This window comes from Sander vitreus, chromosome 1 (assembly GCF_031162955.1).
Source record: "Sander vitreus isolate 19-12246 chromosome 1, sanVit1, whole genome shotgun sequence".
Lineage (NCBI taxonomy): Eukaryota > Metazoa > Chordata > Actinopteri > Perciformes > Percidae > Sander > Sander vitreus.
The window spans coordinates 27,666,777-27,687,705 of record NC_135855.1 but is presented as its reverse complement, the minus strand read 5'-3'; the positions used below and the strand labels follow the sequence as shown (position 1 = coordinate 27,687,705).

Genomic DNA, 20,929 nt, shown 5'->3' with positions numbered 1-20,929 from the left:
TTGGAAACCAGGAAGGTCTAAACTGTCACTATAAGACTAAAAGTACAGCAGAACCACCTGGGCCTCTAACTGTATCACTAGCCTCCTCTGTGTTGTTCTCTGGTCTGGCGTTATATTGTGTGTGCATGGCCAAATGATCACTTAAATAGTAAATTTCCTATAGTGACATAACATGCAGTAAAGTCACAATAGATGTAGATGGGGACTGAAACTCTGTAAAATGACCTCCCTCTCGGTTTGGGAACCACCTCTCTGTGTCCCGCTCCTCCACCCTTCCCTGTTCCCTCCTCTCTCCACCCCTCTCGGTGTTATCCCAACACTGCACCGGTGCGCTCAAAAGCGAGAGCGCAGACGGAGCGGAGCGGTTGTTAGTAGAGAACTGAAAAAGAACGAGCAGAGAAAGCTTTTTGCAGTGAAATGTGGGTGAAATAAAAGCACCTTGCTAGCGCAGCATCAGTGTCCGATCAGCGGTAAAACGGAGCGCCTGTTCGTCCCCCCGCTTCAGCACCGCAGGGAGGAGTCACGCAGAGGAGGAAAGATTCCCCTAAACGCAGTGAGAGCGTCGGATGAGGAGAAGAGGAGAGCGGAGGGCATCGGATAGGAAACAACAAGGAGTAAGTAGGAGAGAGAGAAGTTGTTCTCAAACTTATTCATAATCTGGTGCAGTTTGTGAACAAGTTTCATCGCTGCTCACTCTTCAAATTGGCTGCATTATTTAAAAAAAAAAAAAAAATGTTTTCCATCCCATCTAAGATATTTTTTAATACAATATTAAAAATACATATTTCAGTAAGAAATAACATGTAGCTGGTTCATGCAAGTTGTTTCACTTGTCTTACTTCTCCACCGAGTGAGAGATGAAGGTGTGTGTGAGTGATTGGGTTTGACTCAGCAGCTCAGCTTTCTGCACAGCCGCACATGTTTGTATTAATCCATTAAATATGTATTCTGCTAAAATACTTCGACTTCTCAAAAGCACCTAAACATATGGAGTCTCAGTTGTTACACTCACTTATTCTATTATTCTGATATACTTTTAAATTATTTCTGAAGCTCAGTATCCTTTTTCCTTTTTACTAAAACCACCTAATCTCAGTTCCCATTAGACCACTGAGTTGTGTGTTGTGCAAAAGAGAGTGCATCTAAGGTGACCCTGATGAAAGATTATTTCATACTGTATATGTTTTGGTCAAATCTTTATGTGGGAGGTAATCAACTTGAGTGCTTTTGATCTTTTTTGTTATTCTCATCCTGATAGAATTTGGAATATTCAATATAAATACTGACTCTTTCAAAGAAAAAGGCTTACAATAAATCAGTGCTTGTTATCTCAGTTTGTCACATAGTGTCACCCGTGACCTGCAACGGGAATATATTGTGGACTAAAATGCAAACGTTCATTTGGGTTAGTATTATGTTGTGTAGTTTATTTTAATCAAGAAAGAAAGCACAGTTATACAATATAATTTGATTGATGTCTGTTGTTAAAATGTTCCTTTGGCCTTAACAGTTTTGGGGTTTCGAAATGTCATCTCTGCCCAATTGTAGCATCAATTTTCATTAATTACATTTTTTTGGATCAAAACTTCACTTCTCTCCGCCTTTGTCTGAGTGATCCTCCCCTCCCGGCTGCTGCTATTTTTTCTCTACTCCTCCCCTCATCCCTCTCTCCAAACATCTCTCACACACACACACACACACACACACACACACACACACACACACACACACACACACACACACACACACACACACTAGCATACTCTGGTCTACTCTACACAATAGGCAGAGGCGGGGCCACCAGGGTGTCCAGGGTGCCACAGACCCCCCCCACCAGAATCGGATTGGCCATTTAGTGCTCCCTCTACCAGACTCAAACGTAATAGGTGGTTGTCTTGTTATCATAAAACAAGTAGCTCAAGTATTAAAACTAATATGTTTAGCTGTTTTATTACTGTTATTGGCCCAGACATTTATATTTTATTAGAAGATGCATGATATTTGCAATCCCTCTGATTGTTGTGGAACACTTGACACGATCCACTGCAGATGGGCATAAAACTGTATGAACAGGGACATCCCTGGGAACTTAACCTTACTGAGACAATTGTTCTGGAGCAATAATGACAAAATGTCTTATATCATAACATATTTTCTTATTTCCAAAGCACTGTAATTGTGTCTGATACTGTTTTGCCTTTACATTTGGGATCACCTTAATGTGAGAATATCTCTCAGTCTCTCATTATGTCTGCTATTCAAATACCATTCTTATTTGTGATTGTATGATTACTGAAAGATGACATTGCACTATCAATATACTGCATGTCTCAGTATATTGTCCAGCCCTGATATACATTCTCCTTCTCTCTCCTCTCCAAACTTACAGTAATGTCAGTCTGATTAAGCTTTATTGGCAAGGATGTGTTACATAATGACCATCTGATTTTAATGTAATCCTATGGTAATAATGTAATATTCCCAAAATAATTAAGTACATAAAAGTGAGTCAAGAGTCAAGACAATCAACATTTAAGCTGATTGGAGAAACTGAGGAAACTATTTCCTCTAAACTATCTCTCATTTCCTCTCTTTGACTGGACACAGATTATATCAGAATTGAACAACAACTGCAAAATATATTTAATAATAACTACTATAGTTTAGTCACCTGGCCTGGTAAACAGAAGTTGCATGATTAAACAAAAACCACAGCACACCTCTTATACTCACCTGCATCAAAGGACTATAAACATTAAAGCAGTTCATTCACCAACTACACACACTTCAGCACCCTCTTTCTCCATCCCTTTCTGTTTCACCAGACAGATCAACAAACTCTATAATCCTTATTTATCCTTGCTTTGTCATTTTTCTATCTTTCAAACCACATCCATCCACTTACATTACAGTAAAGATGCACAGCGAGGGGAAGAAATGTGTGGTGAGAAAATCTCAATGCTATTTTCTAATTTCCCCTGACAGTGGCAGCTCCAGACTTATTGGACCCTAAATCCGCCACTCACAACACCAAGCCCCGCCTCTCCTTCTCCACAAAGCCAATCACACTGACTCCCCAGGAGGAGAGTGAGGTGAGAGACAAAAGAGAGAAGTTACACAACCAGATTTTAAAAGTAATTTTTTTTTTTCACAAGGTGCTTATTCCGCAGAGGTGGGGGTGGGGGAAGTTTTTTTTCTTCTTTTAAAAAAGGTTTATTTCAGGAGACCTCCTGTATGTATGTGGGTTGTAGGTGGTTGCCACAGTGATGAAATGGAAGACGGTGACAGCCATCTTTCTTTTGGTGGTTCTGTACCTGGTGATGGGAGCAGCAGTCTTCAGATCCCTGGAGCAGCCTCATGAGAGGTAGGCAGGTTAAATATACATCTACCTGTCTGTCTGACTCACTTCCAGGAAAGCCATCCACCCATCCATTCATCCTCTATTCATCCATCCATCAATTTACCAATCATACCCCTGTTATTGACATTCTGTCTACTAACATAATTCTTCTTCTTCTTCTTCTTCTTCTTCTTCTTCTTCTTCTTCTTCTTCTTCTTCAATGCACGTATTGAGCCTGCTAAGTGCAATGTGCATGCATTAATACCATATCATTATTGACCCATTTTATATATTTCTTTTATTGTGAAAATAAATGTTGTCTTTATAGTTATCAACTGTTTAAATGTACATTTATTTTTAATTGCAATTTTCCACAAAAACTGAAACCCCTCTGATAATTGATGTTTGTCTAAATACTAAAGATAATGAAAAATATTAGTCCTAGTGCTCTACTAGACAACTGCAGAATAGATGTAGGTTATTAAGCACATTGGTTCTTATCAGAAGTCTTTACACTTCCTTTAGTAACAGAGTTCAAAGTGCTGCTGCTAGTTTGCTTTTCACTGAATGGCTGAGAGCCAAAATACAGTATTAACTAAAAAAAGTTTTTTTTTTACAGTTTAAACTAAATCAGCACTTTTTAATTAACGAGAAATTGCTGTACAGTTATTAATCATTGACACTAGATGTACACTAATTCAAAATAAGGATGTTGAGGAAGGGGGGACTCTTATAATAAAATATGAAAACATAATTACAAATATATTTAAGCCTCACACACTTTCTCTCTCTCCTAGTGCCCAGCGTTTGGCCATCCTCTCCCAGAAGCTGGAGTTCCTGTCCAGACACTCCTGTGTCAACCAGAGCCAACTAGAGGAGCTGGTTAAGGTGACACTGACCTCTCTTACTGCAAATACTTGTGTTTTGTATGTGTTGTACACAGTTGTAATTCATCACAGCGGCAGTAGTTTCAGCACCATGGACAGCTCATACAGTTTCACAGGAGTAGGAGGAAGAAATGTGGAGCCACAGAGAGTTTAGCCCAGTCCAATGTTAACTGTTTGATAATCTTTGAACTTAAACATAAATTTGAACACAAATCTCTCTCTCTCTCTCTCTCTCTCTCTCTCTCTCTCTCTCTCTCTCTCTCTCTCTCTCTCTCTCTCTCCCCTCCAGCAAGTTGTGTCTGCTATCCGTTCAGGAGTGAACCCTGCAGGGACACTGACCAACCACAGCAGCTTGTGGGACCTGAGCTCTGCCTTCTTCTTTGCTGGAACTGTGATCACAACCATCGGTAGGACACACACACGCACACACACATGAGGGACATACACCATCTCTGTGTTTATTTAGACCACCATTGGTTCAGACTGATTAAGGACTACCTCACGTAGCTGATTTTCTGGTGTGAATATCTGATGTGTTACCCACCTAAGTATGAATTCGGTATGAATTCAAATTATTTAAATGTCCTTTCAAGTGAGCAAACGTGTTTTGTTTGCATTTATGTCAAACTCATCAGAATAAAGCTGTTATGGTCACTTATGTAATCTGACTTACTGCTGTGAGAAGTGGAGGGGTCACTGATTCTATGTGTGCTTCCTGGATTTAATCCAACTAGTACTAAGTGCTGTTTACATACACACTCCTCTTATGACCCTTATTTTTTCCATTTTCTTCTTTTATCACTTACTCACACCTACTTGTAGAAGGTACCATTTAATCTGTTACTTCAGAGGTTCAGAGGGTACAATCTAAACGAACAAGATAGACATTTTGACCCAACAAAATGATCTAACACGTGTACAAACACAAGTAGACAATTAGGGATTCATCTCACCTGTTGCTTTGTTATATCAGACCATCTGATGACATGGTTTAGCTTGCTAAATAGATACTGCATCTCTTGGTAGTTTCACTTATCACGACAAGTGTTTTCACTGTTGTGGGAAGCATGAAATGGTGATGTATATTCTCAGTCTTTTGTTTCTTTCTGTCCTCTCTGCAGGTTTTGGGAACATCTCTCCCCACACAGAAGGTGGAAAGATCTTCTGCATTGTCTATGCGTTGCTAGGGATACCTCTGTTTGGCTTCCTTTTGGCTGGTGTAGGAGATCAGCTCGGCACCATATTCGGCAAGGGCATCGCCAGAGTGGAGAAAATGTTTGTGGTGAGTCTGCGGTAACATACAAACACGTAGGGTTTACAGACACTGTATTTCACAGGAGAATTCACATAAGTGTATTGTCTGCAGAGGTTAAGTCTGTATAGGCTAACCTGAATAATTTACATCAAAGGTCTCGCAACAATTTCCTCACGCACACTAGCTTTTAGATAATATTTTCAAAAGGCTGACATCTGCTTTAACTACCATGCTATGTATTGATCCATTGGGCGAGATGGTTGGAATTCTATATCATAGTATATGTAATTATTTGATGACACGATATTGTAATATAGAAACCATGAAAAAAACATTTTTCCTCAAAAAGTAAAAATCTACAATGTAAAATGCATCGGAGAGCTTACAGTGTGTGTCTCTGTGTGTGTGTGTGTGTGTGTGTGTGTGTGTGTGTGTGTGTGTGTGTGTGTGTGTGTGTGTGTGTGAGAGGTCCACTTTAAATGCAGGGCGAACCAACCCTTTGACCTGAATTTACACTTCTGACCATCTACCACTCTACCATCTGAGTGACATATTGAGAGGGCTTGATTTAAGCTTTAAACTGCTAATAATTGTTAGTTTTGATTAAAAGCTACAATAGGTCATCTTTAAGCAGCTGACTGCGTCGAGGACTGAGCCTCTGTATATAGGCGCACGCTCTACTAGGTGAGCTAGAAGTGTGTAATTTAGAACGATTAGCTCTTTCTGCTGCTCTCGGCACCCGGGGGACTCAGTAATGAATATTGTGATTAAGGCTAAGGACAGAGGACAAAAGTTCATTGTGTAAGGGAGTGTTTGTGTGTGTTTGTCAAAGCCATTTTGCTCTGTGAGACTACAGCATTATCCTCAGTGAATACTGTGGATGGCTTTTGTTTTCTACTGCACCCTGGGGACCAATTTCTGAAATAATGCTATCACCACTTAAAGCATCTGGCTGTTTTACTATTTCACTTCAAAAACAGTGTTCAGTAGAGGATTAGCATCCAAGATCTATGCTAAATTGATGCAAGTATCCATAGGAGAACTCCCAATAGCAAGGAAATGGGAGCGAGAGCTGAGCCCTGAGGGGAACGCAATTATTTGGGAGACAGTTTGGGACAACATTTTCCATTGTTCCAAGAACCCAAATCACCAACAGATCCACTTCAATATATGTCATAGGACATACTGGACTCCTCAGAAGAGATAAACAAACTGGAACCTTCCTGCACATGGTCTGGGAGTGTGAACAGGTGCATAAGTTTTGGAATAAAACAACATCAATAATATCTGATGTGATAGGATGTCGAATTCCTACTGACCCGATTGTCTTGTTACTTAATTGCAAATAATAATTTAGAGTCGTCATTAAGTAATTTGGCTAGCCGGCTCAACCACGACCAAGTAAATGATAGCTCAGTGCTTGCCCCCCCCCCAGTCCTAATGACCTCAGCATCACAAGAATTAGAGGAGAGCGACTAGGCAAGGTGTGATTTCTGTTTTTGCTTTTGCTTATTTGTTTGTTTTTGTTTTCCTTGAGACCACAGAGGGTGGGGAGTGGGAGAGGGTTTTTGTTCTTGTTCAATTGTGTTTGTCTGTTCTGTATATTCAAAAATATAAAAATAATAAAAAATGTATCTAAAAAAAAACAACTCAACAACTGTCGGATGGATTACTCAAACATTCATGCTTTCTATAGGACGATTTCTACTGACTTTGGCGATCCTCTGGCTTTTCCTCTATGACTGTGACATTTGGTTTTGAGTGAAATGTCCCAACAAATATTGGATGGATTGCCATGAAATTTGGTGCACACCAACTTGGGATCAATTGAATTGTAATCACTTTGCCGACCCTCTGACTTTTTGTTCAGCGCCATCAGCATCATCAGGTCAAGATTTCATTTCATCAAATATTTTGGTTTGTGACCAAATACCTGCAAAACTCTCATCAATTCCCAGCTATACTTTGTGTTTAGTGCCAATTAGCAAATGTTAGCATGCAGGGTTGAGAATACAACTTTCCTCAACTTTTTTCCCACTTACTTCCAAAGACCTTTAACAAACGATGAACACTGAGGATCGAAACTTCATGTATGTTTGCAGTGATCCCAAACAGACCAGATCTCTAGAAGTCGTGAAGGTACCTGTTGCATCATATTGCTGATTTTCTCTGCCTCTCTCTCTCTCCTGCAGCGCTGGGACATCAGTCAGACAAAGATCCGAGTCATCTCCACCTTGCTGTTTGTGCTGTTTGGCTGCCTGCTGTTTGTGGCGCTCCCAGCAGCCATCTTTAAACACATTGAGGGTTGGTCTGCGCTGGAGTCCCTTTACTTTGTGGTCATCACCTTGACTACCATAGGATTTGGAGACTTTGTGGCAGGTACAAACACAAAGCAATGATTGAATATCAACATAGACAGACACAGAGAGACACACAAAGCTATCTGTCTCTCTGCATCATGCCTGTTTATCTCACCAGGTGGATTCTACTGGATATGTCACAGTCATTGTCTCTGTCTGCCCTTGTCTCCGTGTCTAGGTGGTTCAGACATAGAGTACTTAGATTACTATAAACCAGTTGTATGGTTCTGGATTCTGGTGGGACTAGCCTACTTTGCTGCCATCCTCAGCATGATAGGAGACTGGCTCAGAGTCATCTCCAAGAGGACGAAAGAAGAGGTATGAGACTGCTGGTTTCATTTACTCCTTCATTCACTGGCTTTTTCTCATTCTTTCACAACACCGTTTTCTCTCTACATACCTGTTTATCTGTCAGTGTACATGTTTACACCCACTTTGTCTCTTTCAGTACAGTGACACATAGGTTATTTGTGCTACTCACGTTACAGTGCCATGTCCCCGCCCTCAACTTTTGCCCTCTTCTTAACCTCATTTCAATGATAAGACTGTTTTCTAATCCAATCCACTGTCTGCCATCCAAACACATAAACGCAGTCATATGCCATTACCGTGAGCATCTCCAGAAAGCGGTCATTTGGACAATGTGTGATGATGTGTGATGATCAGAAAATGTATCCAATCGAACTGTGTGTGCTCTAAATATAACACAGGTTATGCAAATACAGTTGATTGTTTCCTAATAAAACGAACATACGGAAGTTTTTACAGGGCCCTTAATTGAGGCTATATCTACACTACTACGTTTTGGTTTAAAAACAAATATTTTTGCTACGTTTATGCATCACGTCCACAATACAACAGCGTATTCGACCCCGTTAAACTTAGACATTTTGGAAACACTGCTGGTATAAAACTCTGGGGTTGCTTTGTAGTCTGGACGGGCCCAAACGGAGACCTTTGGAAACAACGATGCACATCAGTCCGTCTTATAGGTTAGGTAGGCTTACATACATTGCAGGAAATGTTCCACCTCATTGTCGATCCAAGCAAATGAATACCTGGTCTTACTTTTCTGTATTTTCAATTTATACATCCATGATTTTCAACCACAGAGTCTGCTTCTGCTTCCTGTTTACACCAGCATGCGCGTGCCTAGTGCATGCAAATAGTCATGTGATATGCATTGTCAGATGTATTCATGTTGACGTAGATTAGTTCTGCTATGGAGCTAAAACTATTGTGTGGACGTAGATCGTTTTTGTCTCAAAATGCCGCTTAAAAGTGAAAACGTAGTAGTGTAGATGTAGCCTGAAAAAGCTGGAGAATGATATAGACAATACCTTTGTTGTACTTAGATTTCATTGGTGTTTGGCTTGTAGTGAGAGGTGAGTGTAAATAAAGATTTGGTCATACATTTTAGCCAGTGTTAGGTTAAAATCAGGAGCAGCTTGACTTTGGATATGTCAAGAAGGTTCGGGAGACTTTGATGAATTACACAGAAGCATTTAATGAATCTCGATGGAAGAGAATTACGATTAAGCAGTACAGTTCAACCACAGTGCAGTGTCATGTAGTGCCAACCCAACTCTAAAGATCCTGTCTTCCTGAAGGAGTATTTAAACTCATGCTAGACAAGACTAGAGAAAAAAAGTCCTTCTTTACTGAAGATGCTTTTGCATCATTGACAACAACTATTCTTACCTACATAACAAGTAACATTGTAGGTACCCCAGATCACATGCAGCACATTCATCTGTGACCATCTGGGTCAAAGAACATCTTATCCATCTATGTGTGCGTCACTACTGCAGTTTCTGTGTGTATGAGTTTTAGTTATGTTGGACACTGACCTGAATGAGACCTGGGGTACCACTGTCTCAATTTACACAGCAGAGTTTGTAAGCTGGAAGTTCTACCAAAGCCAGTTCTTAACTAACAAACATATTGTCATAGAAGAGTTTCAGGGAACAATACTTGTATCTTCAATAAGAACATGCTGACATGACATGTTGTACCCATTAGTTAAACATGATTAGTTGAATGATACAAGTGGTGAAGTATGATGCATCCTGTGCATGTGTGCTTGTGTATGTGTGGGTGTGTTCACTAATGCTCCCCATGGGTTCTTTTGCTAAAGTCCTGCTGTGATATGTCATAATCTTACTGGCCTGTACAATGTCTGTGTGTTATTATTATTCACTGTGATATAGTCACAGAACTAGAGGCAGTATTTGAAGTGTGTTGACTTCAGTAATTTATTGCCCTGAAATGATAACAAAACGGCTCCAGTCCCCTTTAAGACATTAGGACAAAACTGAAGCATGTTAGTGTCCTATTAAGGCACTTAAACATCCTGGTTAAACAAAGTTTTTTTTTTGCTTCACTTTACTTTCTTCTTGTGTGTCAGTCTGCCTTTTCTTTTGTTGTCTCAATGCTCATCTGCCAGTGTTTTGTCAGCCTGCCCTTTTGATTTTAGGAGAAGAATTTACTTAATGTACAATACTGTATTTCATTTGTGAATGAAAACAGAAGCAACACTGGAAAACCTGGCTGTATTCATTAGTAGTAATTGGCCTGTCATGCCATTAAGTGTCATTATACTGTGTTCGAAACATTTGTAGAAAAAGTACAGTACAGAACATACAGTTCTGTGCTCTCATGGTGGTGACTTAACTTTAATATTAGTGTTTTGCTCCATTTTTATTGAGGCATTTCATGGCCTTGTGTCACAGTTGGCAGGGGCGACGGACTGGCATGAAAAAGGGGACTGTGTATACAGGGCCCTCTTTTGAGGAGGGCCCGCAAAGATACTAGAATGAATAGCGGTGGAAGCAGGGAAGGGCCCATAAAGAATACCTATGTACAGAGTCCAACATTTTGTGCTAGGCCCTTGACAGTTGGTATATTGAGTAAAAAACAATGCGGTGTAGTGAGTAAAATTCTATTCATATCAGATTCTGCGGTTTTCTGAAGACAGACAGACAGTGAGGTATTCTTATTAATTTAAATTAATGTAAAGACAGTAACGCAATGGCTGTGTTTTTCATAAAATGATTTTGAAATTAGACTTTTTTTAGACTAATTTTTCATATTCAAATGTTTTAGTTTTGGAAATCAGATTAAAAGAATTGTACTCTCTGAAACATAATGCATGTCTATGCTGTAACATCAGGCTCTGTTCATAATATACATATTACACATTTTGTTATGTTAAGGTGTACTCAGCTGTGTCACATTTTCCATGGCTAATTAATACATTGTGCACTTATCTAGTTGCAGATTGTTTTAATGTTATTAATTTGACTTCCTGTGACATCGTCACTCCCCGTTTATTTCTCGTTCTGTATTTTCTCTTTAAAAGGCTGAAGACAAAACACAAAAGTGTTGCTTCTGACTGTTTCTAACTCTAGTACTCTAGATAAGTAAAAGACCATACCATGGATATATATGCTATAGCCATTGTATTTATCTAAACAAATCATACTAAGGGACAAAAGATGAAATAAAAATAGTCAAACATGGACATCATACGAGTCTTGGATGTCTTAGTGTCCATGGGTAAAACATTTGAGCAGTCACAGTTTGAATGAAGTTGCATAAACACATGGAGATAACATGCAGAAACTTTGTCAAAAAGACTGTTCACTGTGATGGAAAATGTCAACAAAGCCTCTGCATGATGATTTTCCCATTATACTGAACTGAATAGAAACCAATAGCTGTCCAGAAGGTGTCTGGAAAAGGTTCTGCAGTAATGCATAGTACTGCAAACCACTGTTGCCGTCCTTATAAAAAACACCAAATAATTTTCTAAATTTATTTCTAAATGCTGTTCCACGTTCTCTTCTACTCTATTGCTCCTCTTCTTTATTTCTCTCTTTTATTTCATTTTCATTTTATATTTAAGTCGTTTAACTGCACTGTCATCAAAACAGGAATTGTTTGCTCTGCTCAACATTTTAAGAAGTAAACCTGCTATCCATGTGCATCCCTCTGTACCCTCTACTTACTTCACTCTCTCTTTCTCTTCCTACAGGTAGGAGAGATCCGAGCTCATGCTGCAGAGTGGACGGCTAACGTCTCAGCAGAGTTCAAAGAAACACGGCGACGTGTTAGCATCGATATCTATGATAAGTTCCAGCGCGCCGCCTCAATTAAACGTAAACTGTCCTCGGAGCTGGGATTCAGCTCTGGCCCTGAGCTCACTCTGCCCAAGAGGACCGTGTCGGTCAATTTCAGCGAAGAACGGGACAGGAACGAGAGGGAGGCCGAGTTGATGGGCCTGACCAGACCTACGGCTAGAAACGGCGGTTTGTTCATGAACGGTTTGGACCCAGAGAGAGGAGATATCACAGTCATTGAACACCTCAAGTAGAAAGGGAACGGTCAACACCTTTTAAGATATTTTTCCATTTGTGAACATTGGTGTTATCAGTGCTGAAAATAACATGTTTTTTTTATTTTCAAAGCAAGAAGAAATGAGAACGTGGTACTTTGTGACCCCAGCAGGGACATCTTCACATCTCTGCAGGGAGGTAAGCCTTGCTTAAGAATACTTCAGTGGATCTTTGACAACAGAACATTTTTCACCACCCAGTGAAACAAAGAGCAAGGAGAAAACAGAACATGAGTTGATCTTGTTGAAAAATTGCATTTACTGGGTGTCTGTAATCTAAATCTCACTCAGGTCTTGGAATAAAGCAAAGTAGCCCAGTTAACCCTTCTCTAAAGGGACAAAGAAATCTAACATTTCCAACATAGCATAAAACTACAGTATTTGGTGACCTTATATGTCCATGGTGCCTGTCTGTGTTTGCAGCAGAACTTATAAACAATTTAGTTGTTTTTTGCATTTTCTTTCTTTATTGGATGGTTGATAGTATAGATGCAGACAGAAAACATGGGGAGAAAGATAGAGAAGGAGGGATATGACATGCAACAAAGGTCAAACCATGGGGTGTGTAGCTTTACCCCTCGACCAAGCTTTTAAGGATGTCGCTGTCTGCCATCTGAATGCAGAATGACACAGACAATCACAGTAGGCTGTAACTGAAACAATAAATAATATGTAAGAGACGTTACTTATATGGTGGGATGTGATATTGGAAATGTAAAAGTTACAGAAGATGGTGAACTATAAAGATGGAGGACTCTGATGGGGAGAGGCTGATTTTGTGCTAGATGACTATAGAATGTAAAGATTGTGAGAGGATGGGAAATTATATTGTTTGGACTACAGACAGCTGTATTGAACTACAGAGAGTACAGAGAATCTCTGTTTGAGCTCATATTAGAGCTGTATGTATCTGATTTCCCCCCTGGGAAAAGTAAAAAAAATTGCTGTTCTAAAAAAATATGGCAGTCCTGAACCAAGACTGAAATATGAAACTAAAGAGTATGTGCAGTTTAAACTGGACATGCTTTCTGTATTTAACTTTCACCATCATTGGTGGACTTAAAGCAACACTAGAGAACTTTTCCCGCTTTGGTCCCCCTACAGGTTGGAAGCGGAATTGTCCATGACATTACATTGTCCAGTTCATTCGAACTACAGATCCGCTACCCGATCTGGCAAACTTGCATAATGTAATGTAACATTACTAACTGTAGGGGGACCGAAGAGGAAAAGTTCTAAGCACTTTTCCTCTTCGGTCCTCCTACAGGTTGGAAGCGGAATTGTCCATTACCGCTGTCGTAATGTCTCATTTGAACTACAGATCCGCTACCCGATCTGGCAAACTTGCATAGTGCAGTTATAGCCGATAGAGGGCCGCAAAGCGAATGCAGAAGTGCCGGTGACCCTGTTGCGAGTTGATGAACCACTGAAACGATTTTGGAAACATTATTTTAAGGTACAAAAGAATCTTTGGTGTTGCTTTAACTGAAAATGTTTTAGAATCTAAAGCTTTTTCTCTTTGCCCATTTTATAGAGTAACTTATAATCACTATCAGAAACCACTGTAATATTTAAAAGCAGTACTGTTACACATACAGTACATACTTTGATTTACTTTTCCTTCAAACTTTTCACAGTTGCGTTTAAAAAACAAAACAAATCAGTAATTTCAAAGTACAACTTTGTGCCACCCTTCAAACAGTAGAGAGTTATGTCTCTATCTTGGCCTTAAACTGGAGGCTGTGTAGCTTTAAATCAGAGCCAATAAGCAAACAAGTTTGACAACAGTGGTTTCCAGTGGCTGCCACGTTAGACCTACAGTCATGTTGTTTGTATCGTAGTCTTTACTTTTACTTTAGATCTCTTGATAATGTTGTCACCTCAACATTTTGGTTTTGATAACAGGCATCATTGGATATTTGTTTTCGTAGTTGTGAAGAGTAAGAAGATGGATGCGGTTCAAAGTGTGTCTCTCTGATTCTGGATGTAGTTTTAAAAGAAATTAGAGCACTGAATGTCTATATGAGGATATTTGTCAAACCATTGCTGTGCCTTAAACTCTTTATATTGCCAAACCAAGTCAAAGCACAACACACTGTGTGGTGGAGAACTGATTTAACAAATGTTACTTACTCATGTGTTATCAGTAACAATTGTGTATACTTCAACTGAAGAAAATGAGCTGTTTTATAAGCCCAATGCTGTTGGTGTTTATCCAGTCCAACAAAACAGTTGCTCACACTCATGATGTTCTACTGGCCTGGATCCAAATGTGGCCAAATGCATCCAATACTTTGTGTTTCCTATAATAATATCATGTATATGGCTCAGCGGATTAAGAAAAAGACTGTTACAGGCTTGACTGTTTTATCTGTTTAGTGTCTGGAAGCAGAACATGTTCACATATTCTGGGAAATATCATATAACCTCTGATACATTTTGTTACTACTCTTCCAGCAAATGCTTCAGTTTACTCTCTGCTGACTAACTTAAAGCTGCTATAATATAACACAGTGAATTCCTTCTCCGAGTGGTGCTACCAAATGTGTGGTTATGGTATACAAAATGTCTTGCAACAACTCTGGAATTACAAAGACATGTATCTGATCTCTATCTGTCATTGTCAGTTGTCATATGTACATTTGATGTCTTGGAGAACATTGTATCTCTACTGTAATCAATTTGCTGTGGACATGTTTAAGAGTAAGAGTGGAAAAATCTAATAATTTGTGTTTACATTGTTGATTGTTGATTCACAGATGTGGATTTGCACATTGACAGACCATGAAAGTTCCAATGTAGTACAAGAATAAATTCAGTTTTAATGCCCATGTGTGTACACCTGCCGTTGAAAATGCACTTTGATTTAACAGCCTTTGAACGTAACAACATGCTATCCATTCCATCCAATCAGAAGGCTTTGATTTAGTTTTATGTTGCATTACTGTAACAACAACTACAGGGTTAACAGTGACACACAAAAGTCTTTTTCACACTGAACTTAGCTGGCCATGCTCTAGAGCAGGGTTAACCCTGAGTTTGTGGGGTAATCCCCTGAAAAAAGCCTTGGGCTAAAAGTTGCCGGTGTGAAACGGGGCTAACATTAGGTAACATTAGGTAACATTAGGTACATGTCTAACTGACACTTAACCCAGGGCTGAGAGAGAGCAGTGTGAACAATCCAAGCAAGATAATTTAACCCTTAGATTATTACCGACATACAAAAGGAGTATGAAACCATTTTATAGCTGACGGCTATAGATTAGGTTGACAACTGTAATGATGTAATGACAGAGAAAACTAGAAATAAGTCTGTGGTGCAGCTTGTAGTTTTATATGATACCAGTTATACACTGAGAACGGCAGGTACAAATCCTAATAAATCAGAAAACTTGCTACAAGAATCCAGTACAATTACAATTATTTGATCTTTCCAGTCCCAATTGACTTGTATATGTGAGAAATTATTGTTTTACTTATACTGGGCGTTCTAGCGAGTCTTCAATGAGCCCCCCTGGAGTAGTAGTGGCCGGTTGGCCTGCCTTTGCCTTCATCTCGTTAGCAAACATCTGACATTGTTACGCAATCATACTTTTTAGCTGTGCTAAAATTAAACTAACTCTAAGACTTTTTCATTTTCTGCTAATGTGCTGGATAGGTAATGCTTTTTATGATTATGAAAACTGTATTTTTCTAAACTGTATGTTTTTACTTGTAGAGTGTTTCTACACTGATGGGAGTTTGGGAGAACACATTGTAATAATACTGTCTATAGAGCTAATCTAAACACAATGTAACAAAGATTTTTGTATGATTTCTGACTTGAAAATATACGAGATGTCAATTATTTTTCTGTTTGCTGTCTTATTTAAAAGTGCTCAACCTTTGCTGTTGGTTCTGTATATCCAAAAGAGGAATATGCATAATATGATCATTTTAGTACAGTAACTGCTGCCGACCTCACAGAAAATCCCAGACAACAAAAGAAGATAGAGCTTGAGCGCTTCCATCTCCATTACACAAAATTGTTGAATTACATCATACTTCAGCAGTGATATAAAATACGTACAGTTGTGATTAGAAGAGTGTTTACTTTGTGTGTAAATGCTGCAGATGTAATGCTAATATTAGCAAAACTCATTATACTCATTCAATAAAATCAAATCTGACCAAACCACACCCACACAGTCCTGAGTAGATAAACTGAGTCTTTGAGTGTTTTTAATTTTTTAATAAACAATAACCAATGATGTTTTTTCAAACTTTCCCTTCCCTTATGTCCCTTATTACTATGTAAATGTAGAGAGAAATATTCTGTAACATTTAGTCCAGTTTTCAGGGGCTTTAAAGACATGCAATGACTAACTCATTCTCACCACTATTTGGAAGCACATTAGTCAGTGTCTTCTCTTCTCTCACACAGTTCACAGCCAGTGAACCATAGAGGAATTTTTAGAGTTTAAACTTCCTGAATGATAGAGTGGTCTGATGAGTGTGACTGGCCAGTGGTAGCAGGTCTTATGATGCATGAGGTAAAGTTATCAAAGCAGGAAGTACATACCAGAATCCACAGACAGCTACAGTACACTGGCTCATTGCACCATGATATTTTCTCCATTGATAGAGCACATATTTATGCTAAGCTAACTAGCTGCTTGTTCATATTTACCGTACAGACACGAGAGTAGTGTTGATATTCTTATCTCTTGGCAAGAAATAAAATAAGAATATTTCAAATTCCTAAAATCTTGAACTACTGCATGTCTGGAGGGGTTGAAAAGTAGTAGTAAAGTAAAAATGAGTACCTTGTTGCAGTCAAACAGAAATAAATCAAAATTCAAGAAAGGCACATGCTTCTATATACAGTATTTGTGACATGCAAACGCCTTTTCATTTTCTCCATTTATGCTACTAAGTAGCTGCTTGCCCAGGTACCTTGTCCATCCTCTGGTCTTATGTGTGGGCTTTTGGGAGGTTGCCCTACTGGGCCGCATCACATGCTCAGTATTCTATTCTAGGACAGGACACCTTCAGGGGTCACTTTACTCAAATTACAAAAACAAAACAAAAAGCACTGGCAGTTTTTAGTATTAACTACACTATTTTCTCACTTCTAAAACTGTTATCAGTGAGGCCAGTGGATAATCCACAGTAATCCAGACATTGTATTTGAAAAGACATGTTGCTGGTGATGTCATTTTGCATTGAGCACCACAAATAAATAAGTATCAGCAGCTGAGATCTTAAAATCAGACTGAATTGCCCCTTTAAGAAGCAACTACACTCACTGACCCCCAGTCCATCCTGCACATCAAGATATTGGATTCAACAGTTTCTGAAATGCAGGCTACCCATTATTTTTGCCCATCTTTTAGAATAGTCACTGTAAAATTACTTCACCCAGAATTTATTGCGAGTGTAACAGTAAAATTCCTGAGTTATTCTGTTGTTATAAGATCTAAAAACCAGCTGATGATTTGCAAATCTTTAGTTTTGTCAAGTAAATGCCCCTATAACTTAACTACACAGGAAGCTCACAAGCAGCTTCATGGAGTAGAGAGCACTGCTATTTAGCTTCTTTTGCCTTTTTGCCACATATCTTTGAAAGTAATTTCCCTGAGGGAGGTTAATGTTTGAAAACATTTCTAAATACAGAAGTCAGATGAACTGAAGCGTCTAGTGGCTTTTATGTTGGTTTTATTTTAATGGGTTTTGTTTTTAGCTCTGTGCATATGGAGGCCATTCTTTGCTAGAGAGGTGCTGTAAAAAAGCAGCCTGGGGACACCAGTTATTAAAAATAGCTTATACTCTGTGTGTAATTGAACATTATATTTCCATCTAAGAGGAGGCGTGTGCAGGGAGGCAATCCTGGATGCTGTAGCTTAGTGTGAAGTCAAGCCAACATGGTCAGGCAGGTTTTCCCTTCATTTGTCTCTAAAAATATGCATATGTAAGAATTCTTCAATCTAGTAATTTATCAATTATTTTTCAATCTGCGATCCTTTCTCATTTTCTGTTCTCTCTTCCTCTCTCCATTGGTTTCCAGCCATTTTGTCTCTTCTCACAGAGGACTCAGACATGTTGGCAGGTCACCCCACTGACAGCAGCCAGACAACACAAACTGACCCACACAGTCTTCTTTTCCCACCTCCTCAACAGGACATGTGCTTCATTTAACCTGCCACAGATGCCAGGTGTTGGTTTGGCTGTAAGCATACCGACCCATCACATACACACCTAACAAAGCCAAAAAGACCAGAATTCAACTGGAACTGTAGTGTCTTTTCGGAAACTTTGCACAAAATAAGGATAAGTCCACAACTGAATGGTTATTTCGGCCATCTTGACTCCAGAATGTTGTCGACCAATCAAAGGCTGTCTTCCTGACTATCTTCTTCTTCTTTGGTGTTTTCATCCGCAATGTTGCAGGTGCTGCCACTTTCCTGACTGTGTTACTTCACTGTTACATATACTAACCTGGAACGAACAAGCCAAAATAATGATATAACAGCGTAAATGTAACAAATAGATATAAATAGATTCTCAGAGCAGAGCTGCAAGTTATTCAGGCAGCCCTGGATGTATAAATGAGTGTAATTTGGCCTCCTGATGTCTAATAGCAGACAGGAAATGCATCGGAGATGGCACAACTAACTTTTCGGATAGCGCATATGGACTTTTGTGGGGGAAAAAACTAAATACTTTTTTTATTTGTGTTAGTTACTGTGTTGATTTTTGTTTCCCCTAATTGCCAAGACTTGGGAGAACAATTTGCGAAAGCCAAACGTTTTATTCTTTTGTATTAATAGTCATATAACAATTTATACATTCATGTGACATCCCTGCAGCATACATATCCTGACGGCACAGGTTGTCCTAAAGAGGCCAGCAGGCCTGCAGCCATGAATAGGACTATAATGTAATCCTATGGGGCAATTACACACCGTCAATGTGGGTCCACTAAAATAGCTTGTTTTTGCCACTGATAGGCTCAGATTTTTATTATAAATGTCTGATTATGGAAAGGACCCTACAGAGAAACAAATGTTTTACTTTACCTTTCGCTTGATCCGGTCCGTTTGTTGTTGTCTAGGGGTGCACCCATCCAATATTAAGATCGGATATCGGTCCAGATATTGACAAAATAGCTGTCCAGTTTTGTTAGTTTTTTTCCCTCTGTCGCACGTGTGTCGCATGCTGGAAGAGTTAAGTATACAAATAAATAAGAATTCAATACATTACATCTATGTTAATTTGTCTTAGTTAGGAAAGTAATGTTTAGTTAGGAAAGTCTGCTGCCTTTAGTCTCTTCCACATGGTGGAAGGAAGGTATAAGGTGGAAGGTATACAGTGTATTATTAATTTAACAATGGTATCGGATCGGTATCGGGTATCGACAGATACACAAACCCCAGGCATTGGTATCGGGACTGAAAAAGTCGGATCGGTGCATCCCTAGTTGTGTCTAACCAAATCCCGCTCGTGGAGAAGTCTCGTTCTGACTTTATTTGATTTATTGGGATCTCCATTAGCTGGGGCCGTAGCCACAGCTATTCTTCCTGGAGTCCACCCACAACTTGTGCAGCTATACATTGCCGTGCATCATTACATTAAAAACAGCCACCAAAAAGCAACATTCAATACATCACTAAAAGAAAAACAACGAAAATAATAATAAAACTTAACAACATTCAACACAACACACTACAACACAGGACAGTATGGTATGTAAGTATTGCACTTTAATCGAAACCATAACATTTTTGTTTTTTTAATAACAAATTGTGATCAATGATATCAAAAGCCGCGGTAAAATCCAACAGCACAGCCCTTACTAATTGCTCATTTTCTATTGCTCTGTGCCAGTCGTCTGACATTTGAGTAAGGGCTGTGCCTGTTGAATGTCCAACTCTGTAGGCATGTTGATAATCTGTATATAAATCATTTACTGAAAAATAACATTGTATTTGTTCATAAGCAATTTTCTCCATGATTTTACTTAAAGCCGGCAGCAGGCGAATTGGTCGACTGTTTGGGCCACTAAATGGTACAGTTGCATTCTTTGGTAGAGGAATGATTTTAGCAGTTTTCCATGTTGTTAGAAAGATTTTTTTTTCTAAACTCATATTCAACACATGGCTAACTGGAATGGCAATCAAGTTTGCCACCAATTTCAAAAGTTTTGTATCCATATTATCCACACCAGATGGTTTGTCTTTACAACTAAGAAGCAACTTTTCCACATATCTCACATCAACTTTAGTAAATTCAAAAGTACATTCTTTTCCTATCATAATTTGATCTCTAATCAAGGTATATGATTGTATATTAGTTGTTTGGCACATTTTCTCCTTAAGTTTTTCCACTTTGTTGTTAAAATAGTTATTGAGGTGATTAGCGATATCCACTGGCTTGGTAAGAAATTGTCCTGATTCAAGAAAAGATGGGGTAGATTTGAATTAAGAATATTCCACATTTTCTTACTATCATGCTTTGCATTTCCAATTGCATTTTCATAATACTAATAATTTCATAATCTTCTTTTTCTTTTTATTTAACTTAGTCACATCATTTCTTAGCTTGCGGTAAACTTGCCAATCTGATTCATAGTTGGAGTTATTTGCCATTTTCTTTGCTTGATCTCTTTGTGCCATACAATCCTTCAATTCCTCAACAATCCAAAAAGATCTC

At 38.9% G+C, this 20,929-nt stretch overlaps 1 protein-coding gene across 2 annotated transcripts; it reads left to right on the top strand.

The window, feature by feature from the left end:
- The first annotated feature begins 348 nt into the window (after positions 1-348).
- Positions 349-16,440, top strand: kcnk2a (potassium channel, subfamily K, member 2a). 2 transcript variants are annotated; one of them, XM_078251248.1, is made up of 9 exons: positions 349-614; positions 2,986-3,092; positions 3,252-3,364; positions 4,138-4,228; positions 4,517-4,634; positions 5,349-5,509; positions 7,675-7,861; positions 8,021-8,160; positions 11,879-16,440. In XM_078251248.1, coding segments are annotated over exons 1-9 (1,257 nt in total). In that variant the 5' UTR covers positions 349-613; the 3' UTR covers positions 12,218-16,440. The 2 variants fall into 2 exon arrangements, with proteins under 2 accessions (XP_078107374.1, XP_078107364.1); XM_078251238.1 differs by having other exon boundaries at positions 2,986-3,134.
- The last annotated feature ends 4,489 nt before the right edge of the window (positions 16,441-20,929 follow it).